Source organism: Lethenteron reissneri, unplaced genomic scaffold (assembly GCF_015708825.2).
Source record: "Lethenteron reissneri isolate LAM-NWPU_2019-01 unplaced genomic scaffold, ASM1570882v1 scaffold_185, whole genome shotgun sequence".
NCBI classification, from domain to species: Eukaryota; Metazoa; Chordata; class Hyperoartia; order Petromyzontiformes; family Petromyzontidae; genus Lethenteron; species Lethenteron reissneri.
Genome location: NW_026891608.1, coordinates 189,932 through 209,666, shown reverse-complemented (window position 1 = coordinate 209,666; position 19,735 = coordinate 189,932). Strand labels below are relative to the sequence as shown.

The 19,735-nt window shown below is 45.3% G+C and overlaps 2 protein-coding genes across 4 annotated transcripts in view; one reads left to right on the top strand and one right to left on the bottom strand.

Annotated features, from left to right (window-relative positions):
- The window catches only part of LOC133339382 (cell adhesion molecule DSCAML1-like), a 195,313-nt gene that overhangs the window by 77,482 nt on the left and 98,096 nt on the right, over positions 1-19,735 (bottom strand). The gene's annotated exons all lie outside the window — the stretch shown is intronic.
- The window catches only part of LOC133339383 (uncharacterized), a 44,660-nt gene that overhangs the window by 17,038 nt on the left and 7,887 nt on the right, over positions 1-19,735 (top strand). For all 3 annotated transcript variants that reach the window (XR_009754724.1, XR_009754723.1, XM_061547524.1), the window contains exons 4-9: positions 666-808; positions 8,873-9,074; positions 10,468-10,610; positions 14,106-14,310; positions 18,138-18,274; positions 19,328-19,538. Coding sequence is in view for 1 of the 3 variants with exons in the window: in XM_061547524.1 (XP_061403508.1) it covers positions 666-808; positions 8,873-9,074; positions 10,468-10,610; positions 14,106-14,310; positions 18,138-18,274; positions 19,328-19,538 (1,041 nt within the window). In the remaining 2 variants the exon portion in view is untranslated. The remainder of the gene's footprint in view (positions 1-665; positions 809-8,872; positions 9,075-10,467; positions 10,611-14,105; positions 14,311-18,137; positions 18,275-19,327; positions 19,539-19,735) is intronic.

The following is a 19,735-nucleotide window of genomic DNA, read 5'->3' as shown; positions in this document are numbered from 1 at the left end:
TCAGCAGTGCTGCACTGCGTTCGTGATTTGGCATTCAGTGCTCTGTTAATTTGAGCATTATTGTAGCCATTCTGTCTTAGTGCTTCTTTAACATGTTTAATCTCTCTCACTAAACTTTCACCTTTATTTATAAATAACGCGATCTAACCCAAAAAAACCTTAAATATGAATAATATTGGTCGCGAAAGCCTACGTGTTAAACTGATCTCATGACATGTTGACACGATAACGATAACAACATCTGAGTTCAACTCCTGGCTATGAATCTCATCAACACCGATGTCCAATTGCCATCAGAACGTGATATAGCTGCTCACCCCGAGCTACAAACGCTGTTATACGTTCATTGTCTTTGTAATGTTCGCCTTTTAGCATTCGCTGGTCTGACACTGGTGAGACTAGGCCATGAAGAAGTCTGTCCTATGGTGTAGAACAATCAGTTTCAAAGACAATGCCACATTAATTATCAGAGCCATGTTTGTTTGCATGTTCACCGCAAGTACTGTGCGTGGTCAATGCGACACTTAATTTCTTGAAAAAAGGTTTTTATTCGGCGTTTGAACATCTTAACACACCTCCTGTTTATTGCCAGAAAGGGTAAACCCTATTCTCATTTTCCATACGAGATGTACTAATGTGGGCGTTGTTTGTTGTTGTTTCCCTAGAATTTATGGTCGTCACCCCAGAGAAAATGAACGCTGTAGCAAACAGCACGATTTTCCTGCCCTGCTACTACACCTGTACAATCAGCGGCGTTAACCACACGCTGGCGGAGTGGCTCAGGAGGGATGGACGTGAAGAAGAGAGGGTGAGTTTCAAATCTCTCTATCATAGTAAGACATCTAAATGCGGGAAACCTTGCCCAACACGGCTTTTTCAAATGCGTCTGTTTGTCGGAACACGGGAGGTGATCCATAATACAGGGTGTTTTGGGTTAGTTCGCGTAAATATATAAATGCGTTGTTAAAACCGCCACCACCCGACACAGACAAAAGTAAGGTTTGTCACGTAAACAGAACATGCCAATTCGTTACTAGTACAGCTCACCAGTGTGTTGGAGAGCAAAACCACAACATTTACAATCTGAGTACAACGTTTCACCAGTAATAACAACTAGCTTCATCAGGCGACAACCAGAATTGTAGATGTGATGACATCACTTGTGAGCACTTGCGCAATGTGGGGCAGGGAGATTAATGAATGGATATAAATGAGAATGGGTATTCACTGCCGGTTGGGTTATTTATGTGGCAATCAACGTAATCTCTGCATCCTTTGAGGAACGCCAGTGAAGACAACAGCTTCATCCTCTTAATTCGAAATATCTCCAATTTTCTGGTTTGAAGAAAAGTATCCTCCCCATGGAGGTTAGTCAGTTTAACACGCAGGCTTTCGCGACCAACATCATCGTGAGTGCCGTGGTATGGGAAGAGTAATGGAGACCGGGGTTTTGTGTTGAGGCTATATTGAAGAACAAAGAGTGAACACACACAGCAAGAAGACAACCTGATGATGCAGACATTGATGATAAGGAAACTGGCACTATTTGGACACATCTGCAGGATGGAAAACAACAGGAAAATTCAAAGTGATGTCATTCAGAAAAATGGAAGGAACCAGAAAGAGAGGAAGACCTAACAGAGAATGGCTTGATGATGACATAAGAAGAGATTGGTGCCAGAAAGACGTGGCCACTACTTAAGCAGATTGGCATGACAAGACAGAGGGGAAGTGAAAATGAATGACGAAATGTGCAGTGGACACCTTACGGGCCATCTTCCCATAGATTGCGATGATGATGATGGCACACAATACATGGAGAGCGACTTAGCATCCGTTAGTACAATGCCAAGGGCAGAAATTGTGCCGAATTAGTTATGGAAAAGTGGGAGGGAGATTCCAAAGAACACAGGATGAGATGTTACTATCCTTTGTGCAAGCACTTCCAAGAGTTCATGAACAGTGAGCCTGGTGAAATTTGGGGAGCGCATCGTCAGTAGTGAACCTTTGGTTCCTAGGATGTTTCGGCCTTTCATACTATACACCCTCCCCAAAGGCGGCCAGCGACAGGGTGATCAATCCTACGCTTGCGTCCCATTCCCAATTAGTCATAGGAGTTGCCTTGTTGTTGGTAGCCAACATCTCATGGGACTATGCATGGCAGGGGCGTCCTCCTCCCTGAGTCAAGCATTGTTGACTGCATACCTCCTGGCCCTCTCACTTTGGGGCCCAGCTGGGGTCTTTCCTCTTCATCCAGAGCCACTGACTGCTGCCTTCTGCCGCCTCCGATACAGCTTTGATTGCCGAACGCTGGCTCTGACCCTTAATTCCCAGGTCTCTAAGCAGTCTGGTTGTGGATGTTGCCACAAAACCTCTGCAGCCCACCTCCACTGGTCGGACTTCTGTGTTCCAGCCATGATGCCGTGCTTCGGCAGCTAGATCGGCATAGCGCAGATGTTTTCGCTCATAAGCCTCATCTACTGAGTCCTCCCAGGGTACTGTGAGCTCAATGATGAAGACCTTCTTGAGCGAACGGGACCAGAGCACCATGTCAGGTCTTAGGGTGGTGGTTGCGATCTCCGGAGGAAACACAAGTTGCCGGCCAATGTCAGCTAGCATTTTCCAGTCGCGGGCCAAGCGCAGCTGGTCTCGCTCTATTGGTGTAGAGCCGCTCTTCGGTGGTTTAGCCCCTTCGCGGACAAAGGTCGTCCGTAAGGGGTGTGATGCTGCTGGGGGTGGTAGGGAGTTGGTGGCAGCTCGCTTGTCCTCCAGGGCGGACGCAAGGTTTTTAAGGACTTGGTTGTGACGCCAAGTGTAGCGTCCTTGGGTGAGGCTTGTTTTACACCCTGTGAGAATGTGCCTGAGGTTGGCTGGCATGGAACAGAGGGCACAGTCCGGATCTTCACCATACCATTGGTGAAGATTAACTGGTGTTGGAAGGATGTCATATGTTGCTCTGATGGAAAAGCTCAACCACCTCGCTTCCATGGCCCACAGATCCTTCCAGCTGATCTTCCTCTTCTCCACACTGTCCCATCGAGTCCACTGTCCTTGTTTGGCAAGAGAGACTGCCTTGGCCCACCTTGCAGCCTCCTCCTGATGGCGTACTTCCTGCACTACCATCTTCCGCCGCTCTGGTGCAGTGGCCTTACTCCAAGCAGCACGGCTAGTTAGCCCAAGGCCTCCTCTCCCTTGCTGAACATGACCCACAATGTCAGCATGTCTGAGGGCTGCTGTTGCCTCCTGGACTGCTTTTCCTGGCCTCCATTTGCGCCCAGTTGCCAAGGTCGGCGCGTTGTTGCTCACCACTGGGTCTCGAGATTAATTCAGTGTCATCTGGAGCCTGGTTTTTGCACACTTGAATTCCTCGGTTAGACTGGTGAGGGGCAGCTTGAGGACACCATCTCCATAGAGGCCTATGGTGGTAAGGCATCGTGGAACTCCGAGCCACTTCTTTAAGTAGCTCGTGGCTCCTCTTTCCATCTTCTCCACTGTTGAGATTGGAACCTCATACACTGCTAGGGGCCACAACACCCGGGGTAGGAGACCAAACTGCAGACACCAGGCCTTTAACTTTCCAGGTAGCTGGGTGTTGTCGATGGACTGTAGGCTACTACTGATGTCTTTGCGCAGCTGTTGCACCTGGTCTTTGTCCTTCAGGCTTGCATCATACCACCTTCCAAGGCTTTTTACCGGCTGTTCAGACACTGTTGGGATTTGGTCATCTCCGATGAAGAATTTCAGGTCACAGAGTACTCCCTTCACAATCGAGATGCTGCGTGACTTGGATGGTTTAATCTTTATACGGGCCCAGCTGATGTTCTCCTCGAGTTTTCTGAGCAGTCTCCTGGTGCATGGGACAGTGGTGGTCAATGTTGTAATGTCGTCCATGTAGGCTCTGAGTGGAGGGAGGCGAAAACCAGAGTCGACTCGCTGTCCACCAGCAACCCATTTTGAGGATCTGATGATAACCTCCATTGCCATTATGAATGCCAATGAAGAAATGGTACATCCCGCCATTATACCTACATTCAGGCATTGCCATGAGGTGGTGAACTCTGAGGTGGTGAAGCAGAACTGCAGATCCTGAAAGTACGACTTCACCAGGGTTGTGATGGTGTCCGGTATGTGGAAAAATCTGAAGGCAGACCACAGAAGTACATGGGGCACAGAGCCAAATGCATTGGCAAGGTCGAGGAAGACTACATGGAGGTCCCTTTTCTCCACCTTGGCCATTTGGATCTGGTGCCAGATCATGCTGGAATGTTCCAAGCAGCCAGAGAACCCTGATATTCCTGCCTTCTGTACAGATGTATCGACGTACGCATTCCTTTGCAGGTACTCGGCCATCCTCTGGGCAATGATCCTAAAGAAGATTTTACCCTCGACATTCAGTAAGGAGATTGGGCGGAATTGGCTGATGTTCACTGCATCCTTCTCCTTAGGGATCAGGACCCCGCCTGCCCTACGCCACACTTTGGGTATTATCTTCTTTTGCCAAGCTGTTCTCATAAGCCTCCAGAGGAACCTCAGGACGTCTGGTGCGTTCTTATACACTTTGTACGGGACTCCATTTGGCCCCGGGGCTGATGCTGTTCTTGCCCTTCGAACTGTGTTTTCCACCTCTTTCCATGTCGGAGGGCTGGTCTCAATATGATGTTCCGGGGGTTCAATGGGTGGGATATCTGATGGGATGGCCAGATGTTCATGTCGCTTTGAGTCAAAGTTTGTTGTTCTCAGTGATCATTTAGGACCCAGGAAGGCAATCCGAGTTTTCTCACGAGGTCTGTTACTTTTTAGAATGCGGTTTTGCCAAACCCGGCATTTCCCAGGAATGTTTGGCGAGGACTGCGTGCACTGAGTAAGGGGTGCGGTGCCATAGTGTAATATTAGTGAAGACCTATTTCATTGCCAGAAAGGGTAAAACCTATTCTTATTTTGCATACTTTTGTAGGGGATTTATTTAGAGAAACGTTAAGGATTCAAGAAATAGAATGGGTTGTGATAATTAAGAGCAGTTGGCCGGATGGCTAAACATGCGGAGTGTAAAGCACTGTCTAGTTAAGGGCAGGGAGAGAGGAGACATGAAAGGGGAGGGTCACGAACAGTTGGGGTGCTTGCCTGGCGCGAAGACGAGTTGGTGGCTCCACACTGGCAGTACTCGTAGGAGAGATGTGAACCTCCCGCACATACGAAAACAAAGATCATACCTTCATCTTCAAGAGCGTCTCGTCGGAGCTTCTTTACACTTTGATAACGGCAAAAAAGGTCCCGTAGATATAACAGCTCAAACCCGAGCTACACAGGTGTAGTGTCAAAGATTCAGAGACAGAGTTTATAGGAGGAACCTTCTTTATTAACAACTTCCACAGTCTCATCCACACACTCTCCGCAGTAGCTCCGCCTAGCCTGTACACAACACTTGCCATCTAACACTGACGGCGCCGACCGAGATAGCCAACTACTATCCTTTGTAGTGGAGAAATGAGCTACGACGGCGACGAGACGACAGCAACGACGAGTCGAGTTCACTCTCAGAACCGGCAGCCCTGAGCTCCCCGCTCTCGGCTCCTGTTATGCTACCAGCGCGGCCTGGCTCCACCCTGACCGCGCCTCTCTTCTCGAACCCGCTAGCAGGTTCCAGAGGCTTCCGGATGGGGTCCCCCGTGACCCTTGCCTTAGTTCCGCCTTTCTGCAAACACACCGTGCACACCCTCACCGGCGTGTGTACTGTCTGTCCACCACAGTTGCCGCTGCTGTCCACCAGCCGGCGCTATTGCACTACACATGCTCTGATACTTGCATCGTCTTTGTACTGTTTACCTTTTAGCGTTGTTCTCTGGTCTAAAACCGGTGGTAAGACAAGGCCATGAAGACGCTGTCTCTTGTGTAGGCCAATCAGTTTCAAAAACTGCAAATATTTATCAGAGCACTAGCAGGAAGTACCCGGCTTTGGCCAAGGGGAAAAATATATTTCAAAACGTATCTTTTTTTTAAAAACATAATATATAATACACAAACACTAAACTATCATAAAAGCCATTTGTCCATCAACGAAACGATAAGAGCCTTTCAGAAGTCCTGAATCAAAAAGTTTTACCCCTCCCCCCACAAATTTTTATTTATTTTGTAGGCATATATGCTTACACACCCTACATACCATAGCATCAGTAGTATCTAGTGACTCTACAGTAGTATCTAGTGCCTATAGCAGTATCTATTGATTCTATAGTTGTATCTATTGATTCTATAATAGTATCTACTGACTCTATAGTAGCATTTACTGACTCTACGGTAGTATCTACTGACTCTATAGAAGTAACTGCACACATTGGGGTGGGCGGGGTAGATGAGGACATCACGCTGTTCAGGATTTTCCTCAGCCTGTGCTACTGCAGTAACTGTGCAGTCTCTGGCTTGTCTTGATGCACGCTGCTCTGTAGTTTTCTCAGCTCGTGCCGCTGAGGTGCCTTCGTTATTGGTTTTCTGTTGGGACAGCCGTTGATCTTCCATTGTTTGTTTTTCACACCACAGCGCCTCTCGCTTTGTGTTTGTCTTGGAGCGGCTTGATTTTTTTCTTTTTGGCATTTTTTACGCTAAGAACCTCCCTCCCATCATCGCTCAGCAAAGCGTGTTTGTATTGCTAGGGGCAACTGCGAGTCGCGTTCCGCGCATGCACAGATGCATTTTTTGGAATGCACTCAAAGTTATCAATATGATCAGCGTACTTTGTTAAAAAGTGTGATTTTCTTAGTTTCGATTGGACCAAGGGCAAAAACTAATAGCAAGTTAGATTTGAAGTTTTCGTGACTGCAGGGATCCATACTCTTTGGTTCTTTCAGTAAAGTACGTGACTTTACCGAAAGAACCAAAGAGTACTAATAGCAAGTGTTTGTATTTGTGTACTTTGTTAGAACATAAACAACATAGTCAGTTAAAAACGTTACAAAGATAGGCGTACACAGACAGACGAAAAAATAATTTTATAGGTGAGATGTTTTGTTTGCATGTTTTGCCACATATACGTGTGGATAATGCAGACTTGATTCCTTGCATAAGGTATCTATTTGGTGTTTGAACATCTTAACACCTCCTGTTTTATTGCCAGAAAGGGTAAAACATCTTCTTATTTTTCATACTTTTGTAGTGTTGTAAATATTGACGAATAAACTTCTTTATGAGGCACACGTTGTTTATTGTCTTTCACTACAGAGTCCCTAGCATGAAGGATATATCGGTCCCTTCACCCGATACCTAGGCGTTATGGCCTCCGAACTATACGGGACCTAACTCTGGTCACACGCTCCCTATCGTCCTCCGGCTGGGATCTAGGGGAGGCTAGCTGACCCTGACCTCCTAGTCTGTGGATCCTGACCACTGGTCTCACTGAGCTCCAGCCCTTAGGAGGGCTGGAGTGCTTGGGTCCAGGCTCCTTTCTGCCAGGGACCTATTCTCCCCTGACTACTGGCTTCTCTGAGCTCCAGCCCTTAGAAGGGCTGTAGAGCTTGGGGTCCAGGGTCCGATTCTCCAGCCCGGTCTTCTGTCTTGGCGTGTAGATAACTGAGCCAGAGCTCTGGCTTATATACCCGTTCGTGGCCGGCTCCGCTCTGGCCACGCCTTCCTTCTGGAACCTTCTGGGCCATTCTGGAAGGTGACATCATTCCCCCGGTTCCCCCCCACCCGGGGGGCCAGGGAATGTGTCCTAGGATCCGTTTACCAGGATCCACCGTTGGCCTCTCTGTGGCCCATGGCATTTGCCCTGGCGAGGTAACGCTTCTGCACCCTATTGACAGTAAGTGGAACTGCAGGACTGTTGAATGGTGATTGACAATCACTCCTACACTTTGATACTGGCAAAAAGGTCCCATAGATTTAACCTATTATTAAAATTAATAATTGTTTTTCCATTTTAATAGTACATAATGGTAATTTATCTTGATCATTAGAATATATACAAAAACAATACAAGTTAAATAAAAAAACATTACATCACTGGAACCATGTACTTGCAGTCATCGACTTACGAACATTCAACTTACGAATGTGTCACAGGAACTATTTATATTCGTAAGTCGAGGACTGCCCGATAGTGCGCTACAGCTACTGCTGTATCTGCTCACGTTCATTCTAGGACTCTATGCATATGTAGCCAGTGGTGAAGGGTGGATGATCTAAAACCCCGTCTCAAAATACTCTATCTTATGGGTTATATTGATATACATTTTGGTAGACAATGCAATTAGCATGCATGTGCTGCTAGACTGTTTGATATGTACAAAAGCTATGACGTCACATGGCATTGTGATGTCATAACGTCCATAATATGACCACGAATGTAAAGCTCGTATCCAGCTCTTGCGTATGTATGTACGTTGAACTTCTTTCGCATGATACGTAGCCAACCGTGTTAACTCTACATCTTACAACCTCCTGTATTTCGATTCCGGTAAAAGGCGTCCAACACGTGATAAAGACATTCTTATTCATTCTAGGTGCGAACTCCGGTTATCCTCAGAGGCTTTTGGCTAGCCATCGAACAAAGATGGTCACCACATCGCGCGGTCTCACATGCGCTGCTGCAGCCATCTGGAACGCTCTGCCTTCCGATATTAGGAAGCCACTGGAACTACACACTTTTAAATCATCATCTAGATTGAAAACTCGTTTATTTAAAACTGCTGTTTGTGTTTAGTTTGTTGTCCTTCTCTCACACCTCCAATTAGCACGGTTGCCTATGTACTGTGCCAAAGAAGTAAACATACATACAACATACATACAACATACATACAACATACATACAACATACATACAACATACATACAACATACATACATCTTTGATCTGTGCATGCTCTTGCTTTTGTTGACCACAGATTTATCTATTCCCCAATGGAAATAGCAGCCGTGGGCCTTTAAAGGTGTCCTGGATGGGTGATTTTTCCAAGTGCGACGCCTCCATCACCGTCAGTGACATCCAGACCCACGACTCTGGTCGATATCGCTGTAAGGTCACGGTGTTTCCACAAAACAAGCACGACATTGGGTATCTACAGCTGAATGTCACCAGTCCATCAGGTTTGTGTTATTTCCTTAAAATGTCTTTATTACCACTCATAACTCTATCATCTATCGTATAGACCTGATATAGAACTCAATATGTAAACTTTAAAACCATGTGCCATGGTGAACTGAGTTGAACCCCTAGCTACGATCTCATCACCACCAATGTACATCAGAACCTTTACTGCTCCTCACCGACATTGACGCAGTCTTAAAACAACGTCGCATAGGAGGTGACCCAGGTCAGAGTGCTGAGCTAGCGCCACTCAGAATCATGGGTTCAAGTCCAGACATTTGTCTGCGAGTTAACCGAGTCCTCAAGTCGAGTGAGTTGATGGACTAAGCCCCCCCTTCTGCAATTCTGCACTTAATTGACGAAATTAAATCTCTGAGAATTATAACGAATCTGGTTGATTGTCACGCGATAAGCGCTGTTCCATGTGGAAGAGCAATTTGGGAAAGTCATGCTCCCAACTGTGTGGACCAGCAGAGATCCCTTGAAGGAATCTCAGAGTTAGCTCTGTGATAATCGCTCTGCGGACTGTTCTCTGTGAGCAATCCAAATTAATGTGTATATTAGTGGCGGGACACAGGGATAACATTTGGTAACAAAGAAATATACAAAGGAAACCCTTGCCCAACACAGCTTCATCTAACGTGTGCTTTGGCTCTAGACGGTTGTGTCTAATGGGGTTTGTTTTCCACAACACAGGGGTGGTATTTCAGTGATACGCAGTTTGACGCTGCTAACATTTTCGTATCTGCATAAGAAAAAAGGTAGTGCCATGAGAGTGCTGCGTCCGTTGGAATATTTGAATCGACTGTGAGAACGATGTATTTACCGTGTATGTCTGTGTGAACGTGTGGCTATGGTTTTTGTGTGATAATGTAATGCACTGAAAACACACAGCAGCAGCACAACGTAAAATATTCACACATAACCGCATGCATCTAGTTATTGAGAACGTTAGTCATACGAACGACTAGATGGTGAATCATTACATGTTCAAGTGACAGTGTTAGTGGCGAGCGTAGGGTGTGAGTGCCGTGGTGCGGGAAGAATTGAGATGGGGGTTTTGTGTTGCGTTGAAATGGACAAAGAGAACGACTCAACATCCGTTAGTACAATGACGAGGGCGGACATCTTGTAGTATTAGTTAAACAAAGAGGGAGCGGGTGATCATTTGGAAGGCAGGAAGGCAACCCGAGTCTTCCCATGAGGTCTGTTTTTTGTCGAACAAAGTTGTGCCCAACATGGCATTCCAGGAACGTAACCCCCTGCGTTCGACGAGGTCTGCCTGTTCTGTACTTTGAAAACACATTCTTACTGACAAATGTTTAGCGTTTATACATTTATATTACGTAGGAAAATATACATTACTGTGGGCGGTGTGTGTGGTTTCTCTAGAACTCGTGGTTGTGACCCCTGATAAAATGGACGCCATGGCAGGCAGTACATTAATCCTGCCCTGCTCCTACACCTGTACAATCAGCGGCGTTACCACCAAGCTGGTGGAGTGGTTAAGGATCATCAACGGGTGTGAAGAGAGGGTGAGTTACTTCTGTCTGTTCTGTGCGCCATTTGCCGATCAATTGCAGCAAGCACAAGCGTGAAATTGATCAGTCTTGTTAGTAAACCTGGTCACATGACCCTTGAGCATTTACAATATCCAACGCAGATGAACAGGTTTGGTATTTTCTATCCAGATCGAGGGCCCCTGGTCACATGACTGGGTGGAGACATGGGCCAGTCATTTGAAAACAGTCTGCACGTGAATATCCTTTGTCAACAGTTAATCCAGCTCAGTCGCAGCCCTGGAGACATAATCATTCTCGGGTTTCATCTGTTGTGTATATACCCCCTTTTTATTTTTTTTATATTATTTTTTTTAAGGATTATTCTGCCAACATATACAATATATTTTTGTTAATAGACACGGGGCAACATGGGGGAACAAACACACTCACACACTCCCACAGATGCGCGCATATCTTACCTCAAAGGGCTAGAGGGCATGACAGAGGGCAATAAAGGTCATAAAAACTCCCCTAATTTCACACAAGAGGAACAAGGGAGGGGAGAATTGCAGGCGGGGGTTAGAATGACATCCTTTCGTTAAAAAGCCTTACAAAACCAGGCACCACGGAGGAAGAGATAATTATATTCTTAACAAAGGAAATAGCATCGACAACAAAAAAAACACAGACGGGTTTTGAACCATGTTAGATAAACAAGTTACCAACTTAGCCATGAAGATTAGGCAAACAATATCTATCCTCACTCCAAGTGGAAACCAGTCGGCACCAAGGTCGCGACCCATCATTGTTAATTAAATACTGACATTATTTACCTTTAAATAATTTCTACACGGCCGGGCCGAAGCATTAAAGAAAAAAAATAATTATGGCATTTGACTTCACAAGAAGTCAAATAATAATTACGGAATTAAAGTGGATCTCCTAGAGGAGCTAAGGGCGGAGAAGTCTCTCATAATTAACCAAACGCAACACCCCATGAGAAGCGAGCAAACACGGCCGTCTTTGTCTTTCCGAGAGGATCTCCACACGCAGGCACAAAGCCAGGAAATGGCCCCATAAAGATCGTAGCGTGCGGGCAACGACTCGAGAAAGGAAATTAATAAATAAAACACGTGCAGGGCGTTCCAACACGGACAGCAGGATTTGCACACGCGAGCAAATAACATTTCCATGGGAGATCGGGTCACGATGAAACATCGTGAACACGGTTTCGGCATAACTTGGGCATAATGGAACTAAGCGCATTTCAACTTCCAAACCAAAACAACTTAAGCTGTGTGAGACAAAAGATAACGCCCAGAGCAAGGGAGGAGATCATTAAGCTCGCTTAACGCGTAGGTTTTCGCGACAAATATTATTCAGAAACAAAAACATGGATTAGATTTTTTTTTTATATATATAACTCGATGCGAACGCGAATCGTCGGTCTGGTTAATGGATAACTTAGGTGGCGCCGTCACGAGGCCCCCACCCCTCCTTCCAGAATAATTACACAGCTGTGTCTTCAAAGCTAATAAACATACGGACTAACACACATGGACAAACACACACGGACGCATATGCGTTCACCCCCACAGGAATGTTTTATGACACAGCCTTTTGAACAACTCAAAAACAAAAACTAGTGGATTTTCCAAATATAAGCTAAGGCAAAATCCATTCAAAGCATCTCGTCAGGGGCTCTGGGCCTCATCTCGTCGCCGGGGCTTCAGCCCCCACCAGATCGTCAGGGCTTCGGCTCCACCACAGATCGTCCGGGCCACGGGCCCCACCAGAGATCTTCAGGGCTCTGGCCCCCACCAGAGATCTCCAGGGCTACAGCCCATCTCATCTCAACGCCGACAACGAAGAAGCTCTTCCGTCATCCAGAATGACGAGGTTCGCGGGGTAGCGACGTGCAGCAACAAGCCGAGGTCTGCACCACCTGAGAAGAATCGCTACCCTGAGTCGCCGAGCTGCGAGTGAAGCTGACGGAGACTCCAGCTACAACTCCCGAGCCAACAAAGACACCAACGTCCACCCTGCCACGAACGAAGCATCGCTCCTCGTCAGAGTGACGACCAGCAAACAACCCGCAGGAAAGGCGGAGATCGCCAAGCGAGCAAAGCAGAGCTCGCGAAGCAGTGGAGAAAGCCTGGTCAAACGGCTGTGAGGAAGAGGACAGCGCCAACGCATGCGCCGTGTGTTTGAGGCGCACACCGACCAACGGCCAGTGAGAACAGACTATACATCCAGAGCGACGGCGAGCATCGTGCCGACTCAACAATCGTCCAGCAGTGGAGAAGCCGGGGGCTGCCACCAAGAGAGAGCAAGAGCTATCGAATGCGCAGTGTGTTTGATGCACACCAACACCCAGTGAGCACCACAAGACGTCCAGCAGCGAGGACGGAATCATCGCGCAACACGACGGCGAGCGTCGTGCAAAATCAATCGAGCAGTGGAGAAAGAGAGTCAAAACCTTCAGAACGAGCGCCGCCAAGCGCCGCCGCTCACCTCGCAGCGGAGAAAGTCTCGGCTGCAACTCGCACGGACAGAGGAATCTCCTAATCGGTCGTATCGCTCTCCACACACAGACTCAAGGAAGCGCACAGAGAATATCTTGTCAAACCGGTTTCTTTGTCAGAGTCTCGCCGAAGAATTAATTAAAACAGAGCCAGATTCGCTCTCACACCACCACACACGCCCTCACCCACCATTATATCAAACATTCCGTTAAAAGGATTTTATACTTGCCGATGAATCTATTGACATAGACTTTCGCCTCTGGGATACAATAAGTGCTTTTATTACCGCCATATGAAGTGTGTCATGCTGGTTTTCAAACTCGGCCAGCCGCCGATTGTGATCGATACATGGGGGAACTAATGAGATACCTGGTGGAAAGGTAGAGGTTACGATTGTTAGAAGTGTTTTAGTCATCCATTTTCGTTAATTGCATAATCTTGCTCATGAATTATTGACGCATGTTTGACCTGCATGTTAGAATGTCACATGCTGTTTAGAATAAAATTGTTAAAACAGAAGCATATCGAGTGTTCCTTCCAAGTCCATGCAAAACTGTCTTATTCTTGAGTACTGTATCCTGTGATGAGATCTGAAACTGGAGACCTAAAATAACATAAAACACACTAAGATAATCGGTAAATGTTTAATCAATGATAATCGTGTTATTCCGATTGATATAACTCTGGATAAACGAAACTAAGCCTAATTATCATAACTGCACACATTTAACATAGTCGTAAGCATCCGCATACATTACTACGATTATCTCCGTGATTATCATAATTTATGCATATAATTACTCACATTATCATAATTTATGCATATTAACTGCACACATTAACATAATTAATGCGATTTGCGCATTTTTTGGAAAATTATTATTTTTTATTATTTTCATCAACATTTCATAACCCAACACATACAACACATCTGAACGAATTTTATAATAAAATAATATAACACATTTGATATTTGTGTTGCTTTCACCGTTATTGACCACAGATTTATCACTTCTCCGAGGGAGAGAACATACAATGGCCTTTACAGGCCACCTGGGTGGGTGATGTGTCCAAGTGCGACGCCTCCATCACCGTCAGCAACATCCAGACCCACGACTCTGGGCGATATCGCTGTGAGGTCACGGTTTTTTCCCAAACTGGGCAACACCACATTGGGTATCTACAGCTGACTGTCCACCCACGAACAGGTTTGTATCACATCCTTCATAGGTCTGTCCTACCACTCACTACTCCCATTCATCTGTCATGTAGCCCAGACCTACCACTCAATAGCCACCCGACAACTCCACGTTTTGGCTTTTGTGTTTGGTATGTTGTCCTTCCCCCGCACCTCCATGCTTTGTTACTTACGGTGTGAAAACAGTTCAATATGAATATGTACATGTGACAGAACCGTGCACCTAGATCCATGGTCATCTGGGTTCAACTCCTGCCTGTGACTCTTCACTTTCAGTGTTCAATTAGCAAACAATCCGGATGTAGAGTCTCATGAGTTTGTCATCTTAGCCTGGTCCCCTGGGCACCCTTGTAAACAGATGTTCCTTTTCAACGGTTTATTCAGGTGAAATTATTGAATAAATAAAAACAGTACTTGGCAAACATCATAACATTGTTTGTTTATCTGACATTGCACTTAATTTGGCTAATTCCAAGCTCTTAACAGTTAAACCAGGCAGAGCTCGTCTCACGTGGGGGTTACGTTCCTGGAAAATGGCACGTTGGGCTAAACAGCGTTCGGCAAATAATAGACCTCAGGGGAAAGCTATGGTTGCGTTCCTGGGTCCAAAATCATCACCCCCTTCCTCTTTGATTTACAAATTCTAAATATTTTTGGTGCTTGTTTTTGTACTAAAGGATGCTGAGTCGCTCTCCATTTCTTGTGTGTGTGTGCACTCTTTAGTTTTCACTATCGCCTCAACACAAAACCCCCGTCTCCATTCCTCTTTCCGTACCACGGCACTCACACCATGGTACTTGAATGTTAAATCATCCACCATCAAGGCATTTATATGACGTCATCAGCAAATTTATGGCTAGATGCATGCAGCAATATGTTAACATTTGTGTTGTACATGTTGAGTGTGTTACGCTACCACACACAAAAACATACATGTAAATATATAATTCTTACAGTCGATTAATTCCTTCCAATGGATGCAGCACTTTTCAATGTGGGGATGAGAATCTTAGCAGCATTAATCCATAATAGAGGTTTTTTATTAAATATAAATGTGTTGTTAAACACGCCACCACCCAACACAGCCTATTCGTAAGGTTTGTCACGTAAACGGAACATGCCAATATGTTACTAGTACAGCACTGGCGTGTTGGAGAGTAAATCTACAACATTTACAATTTAAGTACGACGTTTCGCCAGTCATTACAATTAGCATAATCAGGCGACAGTCAGGTTTGTGTCGAAATCTTCCTGTCTCGTTCTTAAACTGAGGGTAGATGTGATGGCATCTCTTACGAGCCCCTCATGGTACAAAGGCCAGAGGGGGGATTAATGAATGCATATGAATTACAATGGCTATCCATCACCGGTTGGGTTATTCATGTGGTAATCAACGCACATTGTGCATGCACATTGTTCTTGTACATCCTATCGTTTGTGTGCACGAAAATCGCAGTGCCTGTTATTGTCTGCTCACAGTTAATAAATCACCATCGACGTATGGTGTCCTGTAAGGCATGCATTTAAACAATGTATTATTTGATGATTCGCTTCCACGCAGTACTAAGTATTATTTACATCATTAGATCTCATTTGCCAGTACCAAAGTATAATAATATGGCTTTTCCCCTTTTTTCTGGCAACAAAACGTAAACCTTTTTCACAAGGAATCATGTGTACATTAACCACAATACTTGTGGTCAAAGTGCAAACTTTGGTACTGGCAAAGGAGGTATAATGATGTAGATGCTTACCCCGAGTCCTCATTATGTACTTTGTTAGTGCATTGTCTTTGTGCTGTACGCTTTTTGGCGTCCTCTGGTCTAGCACCAATTGAGACGAGGCTCAAACGAAAGCTGTCTCTGGTGTGGACCAATCAGTTTCAAGGACAATGCATATATTATCAGTGTGTTTTTTGTTTGCATTTTGACCACAAGTATTGTGGTTAATGCACACATGATTCCTTGTAAAAAATGTGTCAGTTTTGTTGCCAGAAAAAAGGGTAAACACCCCTATTATTAATGTATTATTTGATGATTCGCTTCTGAGCGGCACTAAGTCTTTAAATATCCGAACGGTTAAATTATTTTTATTTCTCTAAATTTCGATAGATTCTCTAATTAGTCTTGGCCAGCAGTAACTAGTTTTGCACAGAACTTCAACATGATCAAAATCAATTGAGTGTCCTTGTTGGCACGCGTGTTATGCCACTGCCAACAGTTGTATTTAGGAGTATTTAATATTCCTTTGCTGTTATTTTCGTCTCATGCTGATCATTCGTCCTGTCTGACCAACATAGCATTTTCCACAAGAGCAATTAATCTGATACACACCTTCTGTTGATAGCTTCGGTAATAGATCTTTAGTACCAGATATTAATTTCTGTATTTTATGTACTGTGCCAGATCTGACTCGGATGTTTTGTTTTTCAAAAAGATCTGGCTAGTTCAGTTACTCCCGCAATGTACGGTATTTTAAAAGTTGTAATTACTTGGGTAGTTTCAACGCTTGTGTTATTTGATTTGGTTTTGGCATTCAGTGCCCTGTTTATTGTGCATCACTGTAACCATTCAATTGCAGCACTTCTTTAACATGTTTAATTTAACTTCTCAGACTGTCACCATCTGACACTTTCTTAGATTGATAATTGAGCGTCTTGATAAGAGCAAATTTCTGTGCGGGGTGATGGTGTGACTGCATTCAGACAGGCGTCAGTGTGCGTTTTCTTTCGGTAAACACTGTTCTGTCAACTTCCAAAGTGAACTGGATGGACAGGTTTTGCGAGTTGAGATTAATTAGAAATTCTTTAAGTGTATCTTTGCCGTGTGGCCTGACCATCAATGTGTCATCCAGGGGCTCACAAGTGACGACATCACATCTATCCCTCTATTTAGGAACGGAACAGGAGGATTTCTCCACAAATCTGGCTGTCACCTGATGATGCTAGTTATAATTACTGGCTCAACGTCATACTCAAATTGTAAATGTTGTGCATTTACTCTCCAACACACCGGTGTACTGTAGTAACGAATTAGCAACCCTTACTAATTGGCTGTGTCGGGTGGTGGCAGTTTTAACGACACATTTATATTTATGTGATCTTACCCAAAATAAACCTCTTATGGATAATAATGGTCGCGAAAGCCTTGATGTTAAACTGAGCTTTAAACCATGCAGAGCCGGACCATCACCCCAGTGTTCCGGAAAAACCGACCTCAGGCAAACCGTAGAGCCGAAACACGTGTTTGACAAAGCCGAATTGGGCAGGTTTTCCTGCATATCGGCTTGGGTCTCATGCATCAAAGATTACTCGCTTTTGCAGTGCACTATGGGAAAACAATCCTCCCTGCTGTGTGGCTCCAATGTCTCTTAAACTAAACTACTTTTTATGTTACCAGGCCACAAATGATAGTAGCTCAACAAAGTGGCTTATCACGTGGACATTTATAGCAGCCAAATAACTCTATACGCGTGTTTATTCTAAATATCGAGGGAAAAACCGGAGGTCCCGGAGAAAAAGTCCATGTGACCAGGGGGAGAACATGCAAACTTTAAATATACAGGCATCAGGATCGGGATCCAAACCACGACCCCCTGTATACCAGGCGAGGTAGTTAATATCTCGCCACCGTGGCACCACTTAATGGGACCTCAGAGGTAGCTCTAAGATATCCACTTCCGTGGGCCGTTCTCTAATATGCAGCATTGCACTGCTCTGCTAGTCATCCAATGGGATGTTTAGTGTCCTGCAAAGTGTTTGCCCTTTCTCTGTTGTGAGCACACCTCCTCCAAGTTTCTATCCCATTGCTAATGTGAATATCGTGGGTTTGTCCACAGACCTGGCCGTTGTCACCCCAGTTGAGTCCAGAGTAGGCAGCACGGTTCTCCTGCCCTGCTCTTACACCTGCACCATCAGTAACATTACAAGGACGCTGGTGGAGTGGTTCAGGACCATAGGCGGACACAATGAGAAGGTGCGTTACAATTACAGTTGCACACCCATATTTCACCCCTCTGACTAAACCCTGCACGCAAAAATTACTAAAACGTAACTATTAACGACCTTTCATGCTAATGTAATAAAGGTCGTGGAAGCGACTTCTGGAATCAGGGTCTTTATTTGTCTTTCGTTCACAACACTCCTGTCTTACTCCTTCACGCTGCTAACAGACAGCGTGAGAGGGAGAGAGAGACTCGCGCTGCCACGTGGCAGGCCTGGACCCTGCTCCAGCGTGGCCTCACCCTTCGTTCCAGATCTGACCACGTGTTGTCCGTCTCCACCCCTTTTAATACCCGGGTCACGTGGTACCTTTCCCCCATTCCTGGTTAACCTGCATGGAATATTCCAGACTCCATCGTACGATCCCAGGACCACGCCCCTGACTCGTCCCCCCATTGGCTGTGGCTAAAGCCAGCAGATCCAATCCTCTACTTGCAGATGTCACCTTCCCATTACGTCAGGGCCACGCCCCTAGACTTCTCCTCATTGGCTATGGGCCAGGACCGGTAGAGCCAATCATCGTAACGAGGTGTGATCAATCAACCACCCGGATATATCCTCACATTACACTAATATGTAGTAGTAGAAGGTTTATCATTCTCCACTGCTGATGGGCCATGGGCATTAAACTTCAACATTTTACAGACACCATATTTTACCTTGAAATATCCAACTATATTCTTTGGGTCTTTCGGTAAAGTCACGTAGATAGGTTCAAAGAAAATAACAAAAATTTACGACGTTTTGATCGCTTGTGTAGCGACCCAAAGAATATTAATTTCTGCAGTCACGAAAGCTTTAACTCAAGATATCCAACTATAATTGTATCCGTTTCTATGCTCTATCTCTCTTTCTACTTTGAAGAAGAGCCATTGCCCAAAATGTTGGGTTATTTTGTTTGACTGTTATAGGAAACGTTGATGTTAAACAGTTTTTTCACAATGAGCATGTCCATCATATGTACAGAGAATCCCACCCTTGAATTGCAACGTTTGTCTGTACGTGTTCTCACCTTTGTCGACCACAGGTGTATAAGATCATACACAGTAAGAGAAGCCTCAGGCCATTGCAGGTGACGTGGGTGGGTAATGAGTCCACGTGTGACGCCTCCATCACCATCAGCGACATCCAGACCCACGACACTGGACGATATCGCTGTGAGGTCACGATTTATCAATACGACAAGCCAACCATGAAAGACATCGGGCATCTGCAGCTGAACGTTCACAATGAACCAGGTTTGCATTATGTCCTCCCTGGATCTATTTAACACCCACCGCCTTAGCATTTACCACTAAAATTCACTCTGTGGCACAGCCATAAAGGGTCTTTGTTATTCCTCACAGATATCACATCCTGTAGTTTAAGAAACTCGACTCTTTGTTGAGTTGTCTACATGAGCAAATGACAGCTTGAGTTCCTGTCTCTCTCTGTG